The sequence below is a fragment of the Rhinopithecus bieti genome, unplaced genomic scaffold (assembly GCF_001698545.2).
Source record: "Rhinopithecus bieti isolate Rb0 unplaced genomic scaffold, ASM169854v2 scaffold_495, whole genome shotgun sequence".
Taxonomy (NCBI): Eukaryota; Metazoa; Chordata; class Mammalia; order Primates; family Cercopithecidae; genus Rhinopithecus; species Rhinopithecus bieti.
Genome location: NW_016803120.1, coordinates 1,012,646 through 1,031,651, shown reverse-complemented (window position 1 = coordinate 1,031,651; position 19,006 = coordinate 1,012,646). Strand labels below are relative to the sequence as shown.

Below are 19,006 nucleotides of genomic sequence, written 5' to 3'. Positions count from 1 at the left end.
TAATGGTATTGTTCTTTCAAGTAGGTAACATGTTTCTATGACTGTTATTTGGGGGAAAATAGTTTCATCAGCTCTCATTTAACAAATTAATAAAGCAAAGATCCATAGAGCACTACAATAGGAAGCTGCCTTTAGCATCTTTCCGGTATTGATTGAAAATATTGATAGGACTTACATTTACCTTGCTAAAATTTGTTGTGAGGTTCATTTTAATCATTACTAGTCTTACTCACTTGAGCTTAAATACACTAGTGACTGGAAGGGTAATGGTTCTGTGTGAGAACTACAGCTCACTGGAGAAGATACAGTTAATGTGGGAGCTTTCAAAGGCTAAAGTGGAAAATATTTAAATAAAGTGAGATGCAACTACACCCTCTGTAATAGAAATGTTCCACGTCAAAATGAGTGGTTTGGCAGGTGATGGTAAATGTGTAAAGTAAGAAGGTGTAAAATGGAGGATTGTGCTTTACCTAAATGCATTTCCTAAAACCATTTACCAAAAAAATTTTTTTAGCACTGTTCTGGATAAAGGAAATAGTTCTGAGAATACCAGCATGCTACACTCACAGTATAATTGGTTAGAAGCATGGGCTGAGGCATTAGCTGAATTTTCACTCTAGCCAAAGTGACTGTAAGGTCATTTCTGTGCCTTAATTTGTCTGTAAATGCAGATTAATACAAGCATACCTCAGATACTGAGGGTTCAGTTCTAGACTACTACCATAAAGCTAGTGTTGCAATAAAGTGAGTCACATGAATTTTTGGTTTCCCAGTGCATATAAAAGTTCTGTTTACACTATTCTGTAGTCTATTAAATGTGCAGTAGCATTATGTCTTTAAAAAACAAAGTATGTATCTTAATTAAAAATACCATGTGCCAGGCGTAGTGGCTCATGCCTGTAATCCTAGCACTTTGGGAGACCAAGGCAGATGGATCACTTTACGTCAGGAGTTTGAGACCAGCCTGGCCAACATGGTAAAACCACGTCTCTACTAAAAATGCAAAAATTAGCTGGTTGTGGTGGCACGTGCCTGTAATTCCTCCACTGAAGTCTCTTTTTTGTTTGTTTGTTTGTTTTGAGATGAAGTCTCACTCTGTCGCCCAGGCTGGAGTGCACTGGCACGATCTCAGCTCACTGCAACCTCTGCCTCCCGGGTTCAAGCGGTTCTCCTGCCTCAGCCTCCTGAGTAGCTGGGATTACAGGCAGGCACCACCATGCCCAGCTCATTTTTGTATTTTTAGTAGAGACGGGGTTTCACCACGTTGGTCAGGCTGGTCTCGAACTCCTGACCTTGTGATCCACCTGCCTCAGCCTCCCAAAGTGCTGGGGTTACAGGCGTGAGCCACCATACCTGGCCTCCTCCACTGAAGTCTTGAAACGCTCAGTCATCCATGAAGGTTGGAATCAACTTCTTCCAAACCCCTGTTAATGTTGGTATCTTGACCTTTCATGAATCATGAATGTCCTTAATGGCATCCTTTCCAGAAGGTTTTCAGTTTACTTTGCCCATATGCATGAGAGGAATCACTATGGCATCTATACCTTTATTCTTAAGCAGTAAGACCTGAAAGCTGAAATGACTCTTTTATCCAAGGGCTGTAGAATGGATATGTTAGCAAGCATGAAAACAACACAACATTAATCTTGTACATCTTCATCAGAGCTCTTGGGTGACCAGATGCTCTGATGCTCATTATCAATAAGCAGTAAGATTTTGAAAATAATTTTTTTTTTTCTGAGCAGTAGTTCTCAACAGTGGGTTTTAAATATTCAGTAAATCATGCTGTAAACAGATGTGTTATCTAGGTTTCATTGTTCCATTTATAGTGCACAGGTACAGTAGACTTAGCATGATTCTTAAGGCCCCTATATTTTCAAAATGGTAAATAAGCAATGCCTTCAGCTTGAAGTCACCAGCTCTATTAGCCTCTAACAAGAGAGTCAGTCTGTCTTTTCAAACAAGCTGGGCATTGACTTCTCTCTAGCTATGTGAGTCCTAAATGGTGTCATTTTCCAATAGAAGTCAGTTTTATCTACATTGAAAAATCTATTGTTTACTGTAGGCACCGTCATCAATTATCTGGATAACGCTGCAGCTTCTCCATCAGCACTTGCTGTTTCATTTTACACTTTTATGTTAACAGATACAGCTTCTTCCCTTAAACCTCATGAACCAACCTCGGCTAACTTCCAACTTTCCTTCTGCAGCTTCCTCACCTCTCAGACTTTCTAAGCATTGAAGGGAGTTAGGGCCTTGTGTTTACTGGAGTAGCACTTTTAACTTCCTTCAAGAACTTTTCCTTTGCATTCACCACTTAGTTAATCGGTGCAAGAGGCCTAGCCTTTGGCCTGTCTTGGCTTTTTTTTTTTTTTTTTGAGACGGAGTCTTGCTCTGTTGCCCAGGCTAGAGTACAATGGCACCATCTCAGCTCACTGCAACCTCTGTCTCCTGAGTAGCTGGGATTGCAGGTGTGTGCCACCATGTCCAGCTAGTTTTTGTATTTTTAGTAGAGACAGGGTTTCGCCATGTTGACGAGGCTGGTTCGAACTCCTGACTTCAGGTGATCTGCCTTCCTCGGCCTCCCGAAGTGCTGGGATTACAGGTGTGAGCCAAAACACCTGGCTATGACTCTTCTTTTCACTTGAACTTAGAGGCCATTGCAGGGCTGTATATTGGCTTCATTTCAATATTCTGTCTCAGATTAGGGAGGCCCAAGGAAAGGAGAGTGATAAGGAATGGCTACTTGTTAGAGCAGTCAGAACACACATTTATCAATTAAATTCGCCATCTTATGGCTTAGGCAAGAAGATGAGACCGTTTCTACAAAAAAATTTTAAAATTAGCCAGGTGTGGTGGTGCATATGTGTAGTCTAGCTACTCAGGAGGCTAAGATGGGATGATCGCTCGAGCCTAGGGGGTTGAGGCTGCAGCGAGCCATGATTGCACCACTGCACTCCAGCATGGGTGACAGAGCAAGACCCTGTCAAAAAAGGTTGCCATCTTATATTGGCATAGTTTGTGGCATCCCAAAACAGTTAAAATAGTACCATCAGTGATCACAGATCACCATAACATAATAATGAGAAAATCTGAAATATTGTGAGAATTTTCAAAATGTGAGACATGAATTGAGCACATGCTGTTGGAAAGACGGCAGTGATAGACTTGCTTGATGTAGGCTGCCACAAACTATCTGTGGAAAAACTTAATGGAGTGCAGTAAAATGAGGTATGCCTGTAATTCCTACACAGCATTATACTGCATAGAGTGGTAACAGGTAAAGCACTTAGAACAGTTCCTGGCTAATGTAAGAGCTTGTAAGTGTTAGCTGCTATTCTCTCCAAGGTGGAGCTCTTTCTGGTCAAGCAGCTCTGTGAATTAGATGAAAGGCAACGTAGCCTCTCCCCAGAGAAACAGGCACACAAATGCAAATCATGCATAAATGAGGTTCATAAATGGAGATCTTGAAAGCCCGTCCATGGAACCCAGGTTAAAACTTTCCCATAGCTTCTGCTATTGAGAAAGAAGAGAGGTGAGGCCATAGAAATTAGACTCCATCATGCATTAGAAACGGCTGTTCATTTAAAGCCCTTTCTGATTTTCTTCCATAACATTGTCTGGAAATTTGATTCACTTTTGAAAGGTAGTAAATAGTTAACACAAGCTCTGGAGTCTGACCACCTGGGATCAAATTTTGGTTCATTCATTTACTTTTAGTTGTGTGGCCTTGAGCATAATACTGACCTGTAACTAAAGAGGTAAACAATTGTATCCCCCACTGAACTTGTTTTTTAACACTAAGCTCCCTCTTCAAGTTTCCAGTCTTACAACCATAATGATCTGTATCCCCTATAGCCATGCCTATTTTTTTCCCTTCAGTTTTAATTCATCTTTTGTTTCTATACTTCAACTCTAAATCTTTCCATTTCATGTATGGATTATGAGTCTGTCCTTAACTTAAACATCTATGGCCCAGACATCCTATACTCAGTTGCACTTAGAATTAGCTTTTTAAAGACATACACTATAATCCCAGCTACTTGGGAGGCTGAGGCGGGAGGATCACTTGGGCTCAGGTGTTCAGGACCAGCCTGGGCAACATAGTACGATTCTCTCTCTCTCTCTCTCACCCCTCTTTTCTCTCTCTCTCTCTCTCTCTCTCACACACACACACACATAAATGGCCAAGAGGTAGGTGGAAAAATTCTCAACATTGCTAATTATCACGGGAATGAAATAAAATCTACAATGAGATGATCTCATTCCAGTTATAATGGCCATTATCAAAAGGGAGAAAATGCTGGCAAGGATGCTGAGAAAAGGGAACTCATTCCCACTTGGTGGCAATGTGAATGAGTACAGCCACTATAGAAAACACTATGGAGACCCCTCAGAAAACTAAAAATAGAACTACCATACTATCCAGCAATCACACTACTGGGTATTTATTGAAAGGAAAGGAAATCAATATGTTAAAGGGATACCTGCACTTCCATGGTTATTGCAGCACTATTCACAATAGCAGATAATAGAATCAACCTAAGGGTCCATCAGCAGATGAATGGATAAAGGAACTGGGGTATATATACACAGTGGAATACTATTCAGCCATAAAAAAGAATGAAATCCTATTTGCAGTGACATGAATACACTGGAGGTGTATCCATGGAACTGGAGGTCATTGTAGTAAGTGAAATAATCCAGGCACAGAAAGACAAATACTGCATGTTCTTACTCATGTGAGCTAAAAAATTTATTTCATGGAGGTAGAGAGTAGAATGATAGTTACCAGAGGCTGGGTAAGGGGTATACAGGGTGGGGCAATGAAGGAAGGTAGGTTAATGGGTAGATACAAACATACAGTTAGATAAAAGGAGTAAGTTTTAATGCTTGATAGCATAGTAGGGTGACTATACTTAACAATGTAAATTTCAAAATGGCTAGATTTGAAATGTTCCCAACACAAATAAATGATAATAACATAATTTGAGATAATGAATAACATAAATATCCTGGCTTGATCATTATACATTCTATGCATGTCTCAGAATATCACAAGTACCCCGTAAATAGGAACAAATATATATATAAAAAAATAGTAAAGTGAAAAAGGAAAACAAAGCAGCTTATCTAAGTGCTATTTTCTTTAGGTCACTCTTACCAAAGTTTAAGTTATCCCAATTACATTCCTAATCAGATTTTATTTCTCAGATTGATATTTAAGTTTCTCATCTAGTCATTTAAAAGTTAATTTTTTCCATAAAGTAAAAGCAAGTTTATTTAAAAAGTAAAGGAATAAAAGAATGCTACTCCATAGGCAGAGCAGCCTATTTACTATTATTTTTTTGGAGCCACAATCTCACTATGTTGCCCAGGCTGACCTCAAACTCCTAGGTTCAAGGGATCCTCCAGCCTCAGGCCTCCTAAATAGCTGGGACTATAGATGCCTGCCTCTGCCTGGCTCCATTTTTTAAATCCTTTTAAGGTAGTGTCCACTCCAAGCCTTCTACTTCTATACAACTTGTAAAATTCTACTTTCATGCCTTATAGATGAGATAAATGGCATGGTTTACCGAGTGCTTACTCTGTCATGGTGACTATGCGAAGTGCTTTTATATAATTTTTTGCAACATACCTGAGAGGTAGGAGCTATTCCCTATATTTACAAGTGAGACGAAACTGCTCAAATTCATAAAGCTAATAAATGACAGACTGGATTTAAACCTGGATCATTCTGACTCCTGGACCCACAATTTTAATATATTACATTGCCTTCCAAACCAAGCTATAAAAAATTTGGGCGACTTGGGCCAGATGTGGTGGCTCACACCTGTAATCCCAGCACTTTGGGAGGTAAAGCGGGATTGCTTGAGCCCAGGAGTTTGGGGTCAGCCTGGGGAACACACTAAAAAATTAAAAATTAGCTGAGTGTGGTGGCAGATACCTGGAGCTCCAGCTACTCGAGGAGTGGGAGGAGATAGCTTGAGCCCAGGAGATCAAGGCGTCCGTGAGCTGTGATCGTGCCACTGCACTTCAGTCTGGGCAATAGAGCAAGACCCTGTCTCAAAAAATATATATAGGCTGGGCGTGGTGACTCATGCCTGTAATCCCAGCACTATGGGAGGCCAAGGCAGGCGGATCACCTGAGGTTGGGAGATGAGCCTGGCCAACATAGTGAAACCCCATCTCTACTAAAAATACAAAAATTAGCTGGGCCTGGTGGTGGGTGCCTGTAATCCCAGCTACTCGGGAGGCTGAGACAGGAGAATCACTAGAACCCAGGAGGTGGAGGTTGCAGTGAGCTGAGATTGTGCCACTGCACTCCAACCTGGGCGACACAGCCTCTGTCTTGTAAAAAAAAAAAGAAAAAGTGACTTAAAAGCCAGGCAGTGGCTCATGCCTGTAATCTCAACACTTTGGGAGGCCAAGATGGGAGGATCACTTGAGCCCAGGAGTTTAAGACTAGCCCAGGTAACATTGCAAGATCTGTCGGAAAAAAAAAAAAAATTAGGTGACTTGGGCTAGTGGCCAAATTAGAATCTGGGTCTTAAACCACAAGCCAGTCTACTTGATTAGCTCATATTTAAATTTAAATCTTGTTTGCTGTAACTTTGGACATATTACTGTATATAGCCCTTGCCCTCAAAGAGTTTGTCTATCATGAAAGACAAATATAGAATGTGAGAAGTGCTATAGTAACAGATGGGTGAGCAGTTAATTCGACTTAGACGCAGGAAAGAGGCTTAGACATAGAGAATGAGCATATTAAGAGAGGGCAGGCTGGGCACATTAGCTCATGCCTGTAATCCCAGCATTTTGGGAGGCCATGGCAGGTGGATCAGCTGAGGTCAGGAGTTTGAGACCAGCCTGACCAATATGGTGAAACCCCGTCTCTACTAAAAATACAAAAATTAGCCAGGAGTGGTGGTGCCTGCCTGTAATCCCAGCTACTCAGAAGGCTGAGGCAGGACAATCACTTGAACCCAGGAGGCAGAGGTTGCAGTGAGCCAAGATTGTGCCATTGTACTCCAGCCTGGGTAACAGAGTGAGCCTCTAGAAAAAAAAAAAAAGAGAGAGAGAATGGGCATTCCCAACTGAGTGAACAATACAGTTGGCCCTAAGTATCCGGGTTCCACATCTGTGGATTCAACTGCAGATCAGACATATTTGAGGGGGAAAATGCCTCAAAATTCCAAGAAACAAAACCTGAATTTGGCATGCATCAAATACTATGTTGAATCTATGCAAATGAATTTATGTGTAGGCATATTAGGTATTATAAGTAATCTAGAGATAATTTAAAGTTTCAGGAAGATAATATGTCATTTTATGTAAGGGACTTGAGCATCATGGATTTGGTATCCATGGAGGTCTTGAAACCAATCCTCCATGGACACCGAGGGACAAGCTCTATAAAGGGAGTCAGAGGAGAGAGACTGCACCGTGGGTTTAGACAGAATAATCTGATATGGGTGGGCAGGCAAATGAGAGTGAAGAAAGGGAAATAAGTCTGGGTCCAAGTTGTAAAGGGTGGTAGTTGCAGATTCTGATAAGAGTGTGGATTAAGTTCCAATTAACAATTAAATGGGAACATTTAAATTGTTAAATGTGTAAATTCTGGCCAGGCACGGTGGCTCACGCCTGTAATCCCAGCCCTTTGGGAGGACAAGGTGGTCGGATCACCTGAGGTCAGGAGTTCAAGACTAACCTGGCCAACATGGTGAAACCCCATCTCTACTAAAAATACAAAAAATTAGCAGGGCATGGTGGCATAAACCTGTAGTACCAGCTACGCAGGAGGCTGAGGCAAGAGAATTGCTTGAACCTGGGAGGCAGAGGTTGCAACGAGCCGAGATTGTGCCGCTGCACTCTGGCCTGGGTGACAGAGTGAGACTCCATCTCAAAAAAAAAAAAAAAAATGTGGCCGGGCGCGGTGGCTCAAGCCTGTAATCCCAGCACTTTGGGAGGCCGAGACGGGTGGATCACGAGGTCAGGAGATCGAGACCAGCCTGGATAACACGGTGAAACCCCGTCTCTACCAAAAAAAAAATACAAAAAACAAGCTGGGCGAGGTAGCGGGCGCCTGTAGTCCCAGCCACTCGGGAGGCTGAGGCAGGAGAATGGGGTAAACCGGGAGGCGGAGCTTGCAGTGAGCTGAGATCCGGCCACTGCACTCCCGCCTGGGCCACAGAGTGAGACTCCGTCTCAAAAAAAAAAAAAAAAAAAAAAAAAAAAAATCAGTTGATTTATTAGATGAGAAGTACTGATAAAACACTTAGAGAAATGTTAATTGTTCAGTAGATCAATAAGATTAATAAACTAAACATTAAAATTTAGAAAAAACAAAACTCCTCAACTGATACTGATAAACTAGTACCCCTGTAGCCCTTTCAAAGTGAGAAACAGAAAATGACATATGGGAGGCTGGGTGTGTTGGCTCCCACCTATAATCCCAGCATTTTGGGAGGCCGAGGTGGGTGGATCACCTGAGGCGAGGAATTCAAGACCAGTCTGGCCAACACGGTGAAACCCTGTCTCTACTAAAAATACAAAAATGAGCTGGGTGTGGTGGTACATGCCTGTAATCCCAATTACTCAGGAGAATGAGGCATGAGAATCAGTTGAACCTGAGAAGTGGAGGTTGCAGTTGAGCCAAGATCGTGCCACTGCGCTCTAGCCTGGAATGAGATTCTGTCTCAAAAAAGAAAGTAACACATGGGAAAAAGAACACCTAGACCAGATTTACGTCAGAAAGATTTTGTCATAGAGATTAAACGGTAGGTTTGTGTGATCTCTTGACTTAATGGATAAACTAGGTTTAACCATTATTGAGAACTGTTGATATATAGTTAGTAATAGCTTTGTGGCTAAGATAAAATCAGAAAATGACCAAAATGGTAGCTTTCTAAATGTTCATGTTAGTGATAATCTGAAATCCTCTACCTTTGTACCTTCAGATTTTTTTTTTTTTTGAGACGGAGTCTCATTCTGTCGCCCAGGCTGGAATGCAGTGGCACGATCTCAGCTTGCTGCAACCTCCACCTCACAGGTTCAAGCAATTCTTCTGCCTCAGCCTCCTGAGTAGCTGGGATTACAGGCGCGTGCCACCACACTTGGCTAATTTTTGTATTTTTAGTAGAGACGGGGTATCAACACATTGGTCAGGCTGGTCTTGAACTCCTGACCTCGTGATCCACCTGCCTCAGCCTCCCAAAGTGCTGGGATTACAGGCGTGAACCATTGCACCCAACCTCAGAATCTCTTAATAAGCATAGTTCTAGTATCACAAAATGTTTGTCACATGAAGGCATTTCACTACTCATACAATGTGAACATGAGCATGAAACATGTCTTTCTTATCTATTTATAGGTTAAAGTTCTCCTGTCCTCCTCCTTTAAAGGATTAACCTTGCTTCCAGCCAAAGTTAATTAAAAATTTAGTATATTCTCTCACTCAGAGTAAGCATGATAAACATAGGTTGTTTTAAAATATTATAGTAATGGTTTATTGATAGGTAATTTGGTTAGTAGAGTTATAAATACAAAAAGGGAAAGGTTACCAGAAATAAGACATTATTTCTAACAAATCTTCAGGAAAATCTTGATTATTAAAATCCCCTTTATCTTACAAGTGTTGCATATACAGTTTTAGCTCTTCATAGCCCTCTACCAATAAGGCACCTGCAATAGTATTGCTACTGCAGCCTTAGAGAGCATTTCTTAGAGGTCTGTTGGTGCTTCTCCTGACAAAGTGCACTTTTTAATTTTTTCCCCCCGAGACAGAGTCTTGCTCTGTTGCCCAGAGTTGGAGTGCAATGGCACAATCTTGGCTCACCGCAACCTCTGCTCCTGGGTTCAAGCAATTCTGCTGCCTCAGCCTCCCGAGTAGCTGAGATTACAGGTACCCACGACCACGCCAGGCTAATTTTTGTATTTTCAGTAGAGACAGGGTTTCACCATGTTAGCCAGGCTGGTCTCGAACTCCTAACCTCGTGATCCACCTGCCTCGGCCTCCCAATGTGCTGGGATTACAGGCGTGAGCCACCACGCCCAGCCAATAAAGCGTACTTAATAAATATATATATATTTTTAGTTTTTAAATTTGAGATGGAGTCTCACTCTGTCACCCACGCTGGAGTGCAGTGGCATAATCTCAGCTCACTGCAATCTCCGCCTCTTGGGTTCAAGCGATTCTCCTGCCTCAGCCTCCCAAGTAGCTGGGATTATAAGCATGCACCACCACACCCAGATAATTTTTGATTTTTTAGTAGAGACAGGGTTTTCTCATGTTGGCCACGCTAGTCTTGAACTCCTGGCCTCAAGTGAGCCACCCACCTTGGCCTCCCAAAGTATTGGGATTATAGGCATGAACCACCATGCCCAGCCCAAAGTGCACTTTTAATCAAGACAAACAGTCACACATTTATATATATCCTAAAGTCCTAGTATAAAAACTGCGACTGAACTGATGGACTAGAATAAAAATAATAAATCCTTAGATCCATGCCAGCCTCTCACAAATTATCTTAATTTCATAAAAATATGAAGTGTTAACACAGAGATGGAATGGCAACTGACTTTATGAAAGCTCGCACATTGAAACTAAACAAAATCTCAAGCTGTGGTGTGGAGCCATTCTGTTACCAGGCAGCACCCCCTCACCATATAAATAGCAGCTAGCTACCAGTTTCTTAAAGCCAAACTAATGATGGTTTTGAAGATCAACCTTGTCTATTGCCCTACTCGTGACTCAAAATGGAAGACTTTTCCTGTCTCCTGACCCTTTTTCTTTTAGCTTATTTGAGAAGAGCCCTGAAATGAAAAGGATCATTGAGTGAAATATAATCTCCTGGAGTATCATCTCCTTACTGTAGATACCCCTAACAACAACAGGAGGCTTTGATTCAGCCACATTCCAACAGAGGTTCTAAGTCAGTATCCTGTAAGGTTTCCATAGTCCTGGAAAACTTCACGCAAACTTCTTCTTGGTGGCTGTGAACCTCTCCATGTACTAAAAAACATGAAAGAATACATCAGGGGTATTTTGGTATGAGTAAATAAATAAAAGCCTATTTTTTTTTTTAATTTTGGTTTTTATTGCATGTGGTTTTTCATTTCCTACAAAATATAACTGCTCTAAATGCAAAATTAAGTACATAGTTTTGGCCGGGTGCAGTGGTTCACACTTGTAATCCCAACACTTTGGGAGGCCAAGGTAGATGGATCGCTTGAGCCTAGGAGTTTGAGACCAGCCTGGGCAATAAGGTGAAATCCCATCTCTACCAAGAATAGAAAAATGAGGCATGGTAGTGCCTGTAGTCTCAGCTAATCGGGAGGTTGAGGTGGGAGGATCACTTGAGCTGAGATCCTGCCACTGCACTCAAGCCGGGTGACAGAGCGAGACCTTGCCTCCAAAAAAAAATAAAAATAAAGCACATAGGGCCAGACGCGGTGGCTTACACCTGTAATCCCAGGACCTTGGAGGCTGTGGCAGGCAGATCACTTGAGCTCAGGAGTTTGAGACCAGCTTGGCCAACAAGGTGAAACGCCATCTCTGCAAAAAATTAGCAAGGCATACTGGCATGCGATTGTGATCCCAGCTACTAAGGGGGCTGAGGGATAAGAATCGCTTGAGCCCAGGAGGTGGGGGCTGCGCCAGTGAGCTGAGATTGCACCACTGCACTCCAGCCTGGGCAACAGAGTGAGACCCTGTCTCACAAATATATATATATATATATATGTGTGTGTGTGTGTGTGTGTGTGTGTGTATGTGTATATATATGCGTGTATATATGTATATATGTGTGTATATATATGTGTGTATATATATGTGTGTGTATATATATCTTTCAAAAGACAAAGATGAAGACAAAGATGCTTTACAATAAGCTGTCTCTAGAGAAAAAGTCATCTTGGTACAACATCATTCAGCCAATGCTTTGAATCTACTTCCAAAATGGGGAAGAACAAATCCTGTTGACATTAGCTATAAACACTTCTGTGGATTACTTCACCATTGTCTTCTCTGGGGTAGTGACTAGAAAGGCAGAAGTACATTAATTCATACCTTATCATAGCCTTCCAGTTCTCGAAGTTTCTTTATTTCAAAAAGATTGCCTTCCACAGCAAGCAGACAGATCTGGGAATCACTGAGGATGCTCTGGGGAAGCATGCTGAGCTCAAGACAATTCTCTTCCAGGCGAAGAATTTTAAGGCGAGGACAGCAAGATATCTTCACTGAGATCTGAGATATCTATTGAAAACCACAAAAGAATAACAGGAAAAGCACAAGCACTACACTGGTTACTTTTAGTACATTAAAACAAAACAAAAAATCTTTACTTGACTATTTGTTCTAGTTTTCCCCGCTTTTACCACCTCCATTTTCTCACTGCCTACTCACTCCAGAAGCCTCTGTTATCTAGCTTCTGTTACTACGCCCCACTTAAAAAAAAAAAAATGCTTTTATGAAGGTCACCAGTAGCTTTTGGGAACAAAATTTTCTGATGATAAAAGCACTGTATGTCCATTATAGAAAATTTGAGAATCACAGGTTTAAAGAAAAAAGTTGACCTGGAATCCACCACCCAGAAATAACCACCATAAACATTTTGGTACATTTACTGCCAATATTTTATGTGTACATAGATACTGACTATTTTACTACCAAATTCAAGGATCCATCGTCCTCAGTCCCTATTGCATTTAACTGTACTATCTATCCCTTCCTTAAAACCCCTTCTTTTGTCCTTTTGGTTTTCTTCCTATCTTTTGGATTATTCCTTACTTCTCTTGTTTTTACGGGCATTTTTCAAGTAGCTGTCCCTAATACTTCATATGTCATCTTCTCTCTCAACTTTTCCTAGAAAGCTCATTCATTGAAGTCCATCACTTTTGTTATGACCTCAAGATCTGTATCTACACTCTTACCTTTATTCTGCTCCCATGTTTCCAGCTTTCATTAAGGCATTTCCATTTACAAGATTCACCACAGACAACTTAGCATGTCCATTCTCAATAACACCACTGTTCCTTTAGGCCCTCAAGCTCAATACCAAGCAATTGTCTTTGACTCACCCCTTTTACCATTTAAATACTAAAAGTCACCAAATTCTTTGATTCTGCCTAGTATCATCTCAGACCATCACTTATTAGAAATGATGGGAACTTTAGTAAGTTCAATAACTAGCAATGCAAGTTCTCAGACCTCATCCCAGACCTACTGGATCAGACACACTGAGGGCAGGGGCTAATGATCTCTTTAAACAAGCTTTTCTGGTTATTCTGATGCATACTAAAGTCAGAGAACCACTGAATAAAGGTACTAGCAGAGGTGAATGTGGAGCAAATCCTCGACTAATACTTGCTGCTTAACTGATTCAGTTTTTTCCCCCCCCAAGAAGCTCTATAACATATAAGAATATCCACTTACGGTAAAAAACATGAGGCCAATCCCTCAAAGACCGACTGAATTTCATCATGATGTAAAATCACTACAATCTAGAAAAGGAATAGCCACATGCAGCTAATGGCTACTTTAATGGATCATGCAGATCTAGAAATACAGACACTAAAAACCTAAAGGCCATCCAGTCCCACAGTGTTGAGTGTTTCATCACTTGTGCCTTCATGCCTAGACAAGAATCTTTGGATTGGTTTTCCAGACAAATATTAGTTGAAAAGCTGCCAAAGTAATGGAAACAAATTTCAAATATTATAATTAAAGCTGTATAACAGTGAAATGGGCTATCTCCAGAAAGCCTATCACTTAATACTCTTCAGCAAAAACAGAAAACACACTTAACAAAGATGTCAAAACCCCCCACAAAATGAAAAAACTGAATTACCTCTGACACCTGACTCTGAGAACCTCAGTTCAGGCTTCATTTCCACCTTCTATCCCTGACATTACTCCTGGCTAGCTGGTTCGGGGCATATTTGAGGAGGATCTGAAGAATTCTTCAAGATTGGCGAGACAGTAGTTTAACTTTTGAAATGATCTCTCCCTGTTACCTACCTCATCCTCCCGAAAACACCTACACAACTAACACATCCTGTGTCTCAACTAATTCCATGGCACTTTGGGCCTTGAAATTAGTTCAGCTTACAGAAGAAACCTCTCATCTAGCCTCTGATACTTAGCTCTATGATGGCAGCTTAGGAAACGAGAGGTTAAGAGGTATCAGGAGACCATAAACCCACACATACGCTGTAGAGGAAAAAACCTTAAGCTCTAGACCTGATTCTGGTTGAGGTTGAGTTCGATGACTTGCAGCTCTCCCACTGTGTCAGGTATACTTCGAATCTGGTTCTTAGAGAGATCCACCACATCCAGGTGTCGTAGGCTACAAAGTTGGAGAGGTAATGCTCCCAGTTGGTTCCCAGAGAGGCTCAGGGTCTTGAGGGCAGAGAGTTGCCCAAAGGTAGACGGCAGCTCTCTAAGGTGATTGTTGTTCAGGCTTAGCGTCTCTAGTTTTTTCAGATTGCATATCTCATCAGGCAGAACAGCTGGCAAAGAAAATTTTTTTAAAACCTGAATCTGATAGAGCTGAAAACAACTTTGATGAAGTTTCTAAAGACTATATGGCAGGCTTTTTCGCCTCTTGTTAATATATGTAAAATTCCCACATGTGCCATTTTTAGGTATTGCATTTTACCAACATAGTCTTCAGAAGGTGAGGGTGCCATCAAAATTCAGGTGAGCATTTGTGTGTATAATGGACTCCTTTTGTAAAGGGGTCCAAGGCACAATTTGATGGCAATTTTGTGATATTTGGAAGATCCTCCCCTTCCCATCCATCCCCCATTCCAAGTTAGGTAGCTTTGTTTACATTACATCCCCAAAATGTTCTTCCCTTTCAAGTCCAAATTAACCCAGTAACAATCATTGTAACACCCAGAGAGGCTTATTTTAGATGTAATTACAAGAAGTAGAAAGAAGGTTTCAAGGATTCCGGCATTCTGCAACTTGAGCCCTCCTGCACGGTTTCATAACGAAAACAAAAATCAGCCTGTAACAGGAAACCACCCCTGGTAACAGCTTATCACTAGCAAAAGCCTCCCAGGCAAGAGCCATACTCAGTTTGTTGTTGTTCAGGGAGAGGCTCTTCAGTAGAGTGAACTTTCCTATCAGCAAAGGCGGTAGGCTCTCGATCTTGTTGTTGGACAAGTCGATGGTCCTGAGATTGCTCGTGAGCTTCTGCAAGTCTGCGGGGAACTGGAGAAAGGAGTTCACAGCGTGGAGAATCCCGCACCGACTAAGTTCGCCGCCCCCGCCGTCCCTCTCCCTTTAAGTTCCCTGGTCGTGTCCCTCCCATTCTCACCTCGGTCAGCCCTCGGTCCTTAAGCTGAAAGACACCAGTTTTCTGCGCCGTTTCCACATGAGCGCGGAGCGCACTGTTTCCCATCCTAGCGCCGCGGCACAGGTCCCTGCGGGAAGGAAGCGCAGCTGTCACCGCCCAGTCCACCCGGTCGGCCTCCCGGCTGGGTCTCCTGCCCCAGCTCTCATCTCCCGCCGATCCCTGGCTCCTGGGGCCCGACCCAAGAGCGGCAAGGAAGAAACGGAAGAACAGACAGCCCAACCACCAAGCCCTGCCGCCTTTGCAACTCTGCGGAGGCCAGGCGCCTCTGGGAGCCTACGGAAGATCACGGAACCCCGGACTCGCCTCCCACCGCTCAGCTGCCGGATGGCTCCGCAGATGAAGACCCAGGACCCGCAGTAGCCGGGATGCGCTCCCCGGCTTAGCCCCGGGCGGGACCGCCCTGTGACGTCATCGAGCCGCGCCGTGCGTTCGCCCTGCGTTCCAGCTCACTGTTGGCGCCTTCGCGGGAGGTGAGGCCGAGCCATGGCCGCTGCCAACCCCTGGGACCCGGCGTCCGCACCTAACGGCGCTGGGCTAGTGCTAGGCCACTTCATAGCTTCCGGGATGGTCAATCAGGTGCGTAGGGGCGGCGGTGGCGTCATCAAGGGGGTGCCCACGGTGGCAACAGAATATGGCTGTGAGTTGGTGCTGCTGGCTGTGGGAGTGGTGAGGGTCGTGGTTGGGGTCTGTACTATAGTAATAGAGCCCCTTCCAGGCAACAGCCGCGACCGTTCTGCCGTGGGTGCTTGGAAAACGGGGATCTGAGTAGATGGTGTTTAGGGTAGACTGTGTTTTGAGTGTCTGTAGGGTAAATTTGTCCCCGGCCCGTTTGTAGGAGAGTAGACTGCTGTTACCGGCCTTTTTTTTTTATCTAGTGATACTGCCTCTAGACTGTAGTGTAAGGCGGGGATGGGAAATACGGATCATTATGTCCCCTCGCGGAACAAGCATTCCCAACAACGCTCGTTTGTGGGAAGTATTGAATCGTATTTGGGGCGGGAGGTGCTGGGTAGAGAAGGCGCTAGAAGCTCTTTTTTGTTTTTTGTTTTTTATATTTATTTATTTATTTGAGACAGTCTCGCTCTGTCGCCCAGGCTGGAGTGCAGTGGCACGGTCTCGGCTCGCTGCAACCTCCGCCTCCCGGGTTCAAGCGATTCTCTTGCCTCAGTCTCCCGAGTAGCTGGGATTACAGATGTGCACCACCACACCCAGCTAATTTTTTTGTATTTTTTTTTAATGTTTAGTAGAGACGGATTTCACCGTGTTAGCCAGGATGGTCTCGATCTCCTGACTTCGTGATCCACCCGCCTCGGCCTCCCAAAGTGCTGGGATTACAGGCTTGAGTCACCGTGCCAGGCCTTGGCATCTTTACAGGCCAAAAAAAAAAAAAAAAGTATTGACTAAAAAGATAAGACCTTGGAACGTGAATGGAGGAAGAGATTAATTTTGAGAAGGAGAGAAAAGAGACATTAACTCAAGGAGTCACAAAGTGGCAGTTTTAGGTTGGGCAAGAAGAGCATGTTGGGGGAAGGAGCCAATAGAGGGAGAAATTGAACATGTGAGGAAATAATGGAATGCAAGTGACAGAAGGGCATGGGGAAAGTGGGATCAAGGGCATTGAGAAAAATGGGGAAAGAAATTTTGATATATAGAGGAAGTTGAGGAATTTCACTAAAAAGAAAACAGAAAAGTTAAACTGATCTGTAAAAATTAGCACCATATTAGCCAGCGTGGTGGCGTGCACCCGTGGTCCCAGCTACTCCCAGGACCACATGGGTCCCGGAGGCTCAGATGGGAAGATGGCTTGAGCTCAGCAGATGGAGGTTACAGTGAGACGCAATTGGGCCACTCCACTTAGCCTGGGCGACAGAGTGAGACCTTGTCTCAAAAAAAAAAAAAAAAAAAAAAAGCATTACAAACATGATGGAAGTATTTTTTAATTTAAGAAACTAAGGCTTAGACCAAGAAACTTGCCCATGGTCACTAGACTGTTGAAGGAGAATTAGATCTTAGCACTCTCCCTTTTGACACAATGTGTCCTCTCAATATGAACTGTTATAAGAGGCTGTGATATTGTCTTGAAAGATTTTAAGCTTTTGTTGAACACCCATTGTCTGGGTGATCGGGAGATTCAGGTGGTCCTAGTTGACTACATTTCCCAGGAGTGGCCACAGCCCTCTACAGTTTAATCCTTCCTTCTCTCCTGTGTTCTCTTTTTCTTTTCTTTATTTTTTTTTTTGAGATGGAGTCTCCCTCTGTTGCCCAGGCTGGAGTGCAGTGGTGTGATCTTGGTTCACTGTACCCTCCGCCACCTGGGTTCAAGCAATTCTCGTGCTCCAGAGTAGCTGGGACTACAGGCACCTGCCATCATGCCTGCTAATTTTCATATTTTCAGTAGAGATGGGGTTTCACCATTTTGGCCAGGCTAGTCTCAAACTCCTGACCTCAGGTGATCCGCCTGTCTTGGCCTCCCAAAGTATTTGGATTACAGGCGTGAGCCACCGAGCCCAGCCTTTTTCTTATCAGGTTACCTAGTACTCTCACTTGTATTGTCCAGTTCTCCTGTCGCAAAATAGTTTGGCAAACTCATAATAGAAAACATTTTTGAGGGCTCACGCCTGTAATCCCAACACTTTGGGAGGCCAAGGCGGGTTGATCACCTGAGGTCAGGAGTTTGAGATCAGCCTGGCCAACATGGTGAAACCCAGTCTCTACTAAAAATACAAAAATTAGCCAGGTATGGTGGTGGGTGCCTGTAATCCCAGCTACTCGGGAAGCTGAGACATGAGAATCGCTTGAGCCCTGGAGGTGGAGGTTGCAGTGAGCAAAGATCATGCCACTGCACTCCAGCCTGGGTGACAAAGTAAGACCCTGTCTCAAACAAAAACAAAAACCCCCAACGTTTGGTACTTGGTATCCCTCTAAAGAGCATTGGTAGGAAATACAAATGCCTAAACCAAAGGAGTGAAGCACTGGTGAGAGAATTTTAGGCATTAATGGGTGAACTCTTTTTTGGGGGTGGTGGTTGTCTTCGTGGTGTCTACTGTCTCTCAAGTAACATTAATTAGGCAGTTACTGGTTTTACCTACAGTTAACATGTCCCACTCCATAGCTCCTTAAGACCTTACTACACAGCTAGTCCCAGTGAGGGAGCTATTTACAGACTTGTAGGTTGGTTTTACTTTAAGCAAACTTTATACATAAAAACTTTTATCTTTTTTGTTTTTTTTCCTGAGACAGAGTCTTGCTCTGTTGCCCAGACTGGAGTATAGTGGCACAATCTCGGCTCACTGCAACCTCCACCTCCTGGGTTCAAGCAATTATCCTGCCTCAGCTTCCTGAGTAGCTGAGATTACAGGCACGCACCACCACGCCCGGCTAATTTTTTTAATTTTTAGTAGAGACGGGGTTTCACCATGTTGGTCTGGCTGGTCTCGAACTCCTGACCTCAAATGATCCACCCGCCTCGGCCTCCCAAAGTGCTGGGATTACAGGCATGAGCCACCACACCCAGCCAAAAACCTTTTCCTGTTAGAAAGATTTAGCACTGATTCTTTCAAAATGATTTGTCACATCATCCCTTTAAACAGCCCATCCCTTTAATGCACATCATTTTTTGTGCATTAAAAATTAAGACGGCC

At 43.2% G+C, this 19,006-nt stretch overlaps 2 protein-coding genes across 7 annotated transcripts in view; one reads left to right on the top strand and one right to left on the bottom strand.

Annotated features, from left to right (window-relative positions):
• Window positions 1-9,482: 9,482 nt before the first annotated feature.
• LRRC57 (leucine rich repeat containing 57) lies at window positions 9,483-15,775 on the bottom strand. The gene is made up of 6 exons (XM_017860064.1): window positions 15,669-15,775; window positions 15,327-15,432; window positions 15,082-15,220; window positions 14,243-14,511; window positions 12,071-12,256; window positions 9,483-11,014 (listed from the first exon to the last, which is right to left on the bottom strand). The coding sequence occupies exons 2-6, from the start codon at window positions 15,408-15,410 to the stop codon at window positions 10,973-10,975; spliced, it is 720 nt and encodes a 239-aa protein (XP_017715553.1). The 5' UTR covers window positions 15,411-15,432; window positions 15,669-15,775; the 3' UTR covers window positions 9,483-10,972.
• A 13-nt stretch (window positions 15,776-15,788) lies between these two features.
• The window catches only part of HAUS2 (HAUS augmin like complex subunit 2), a 21,152-nt gene continuing 17,934 nt past the window's right edge, over window positions 15,789-19,006 (top strand). For 3 of the 6 annotated variants that reach the window (XM_017860246.1, XM_017860177.1, XM_017860305.1), the window contains exon 1: window positions 15,791-15,941. Coding sequence is in view for 1 of the 6 variants with exons in the window: in XM_017860508.1 (XP_017715997.1) it covers window positions 15,849-15,941 (93 nt within the window). In the remaining 5 variants the exon portion in view is untranslated. Of the gene's footprint in view, window positions 15,942-15,977; window positions 16,003-19,006 lie in introns of those variants that run through there. The other 3 variants (XM_017860508.1, XM_017860439.1, XM_017860376.1) reach the window with 3 other exon arrangements.

Coding starts and splice junctions, on each gene's coding strand:
- LRRC57 (XM_017860064.1), bottom strand. CDS start 15,410: ATGGGAAACAGTGCGCTCCGCGCTCATGTGGAAACGGCGCAGAAAACT. Junction 15,221..15,326: donor AGGACCGAGGGCTGACCGAG/GTGAGAATGGGA, acceptor TCCTTTCTCCAG/TTCCCCGCAGACTTGCAGAA. Junction 14,512..15,081: donor CCTGAACAACAACAAACTGA/GTATGGCTCTTG, acceptor TTTCTTTGCCAG/CTGTTCTGCCTGATGAGATA.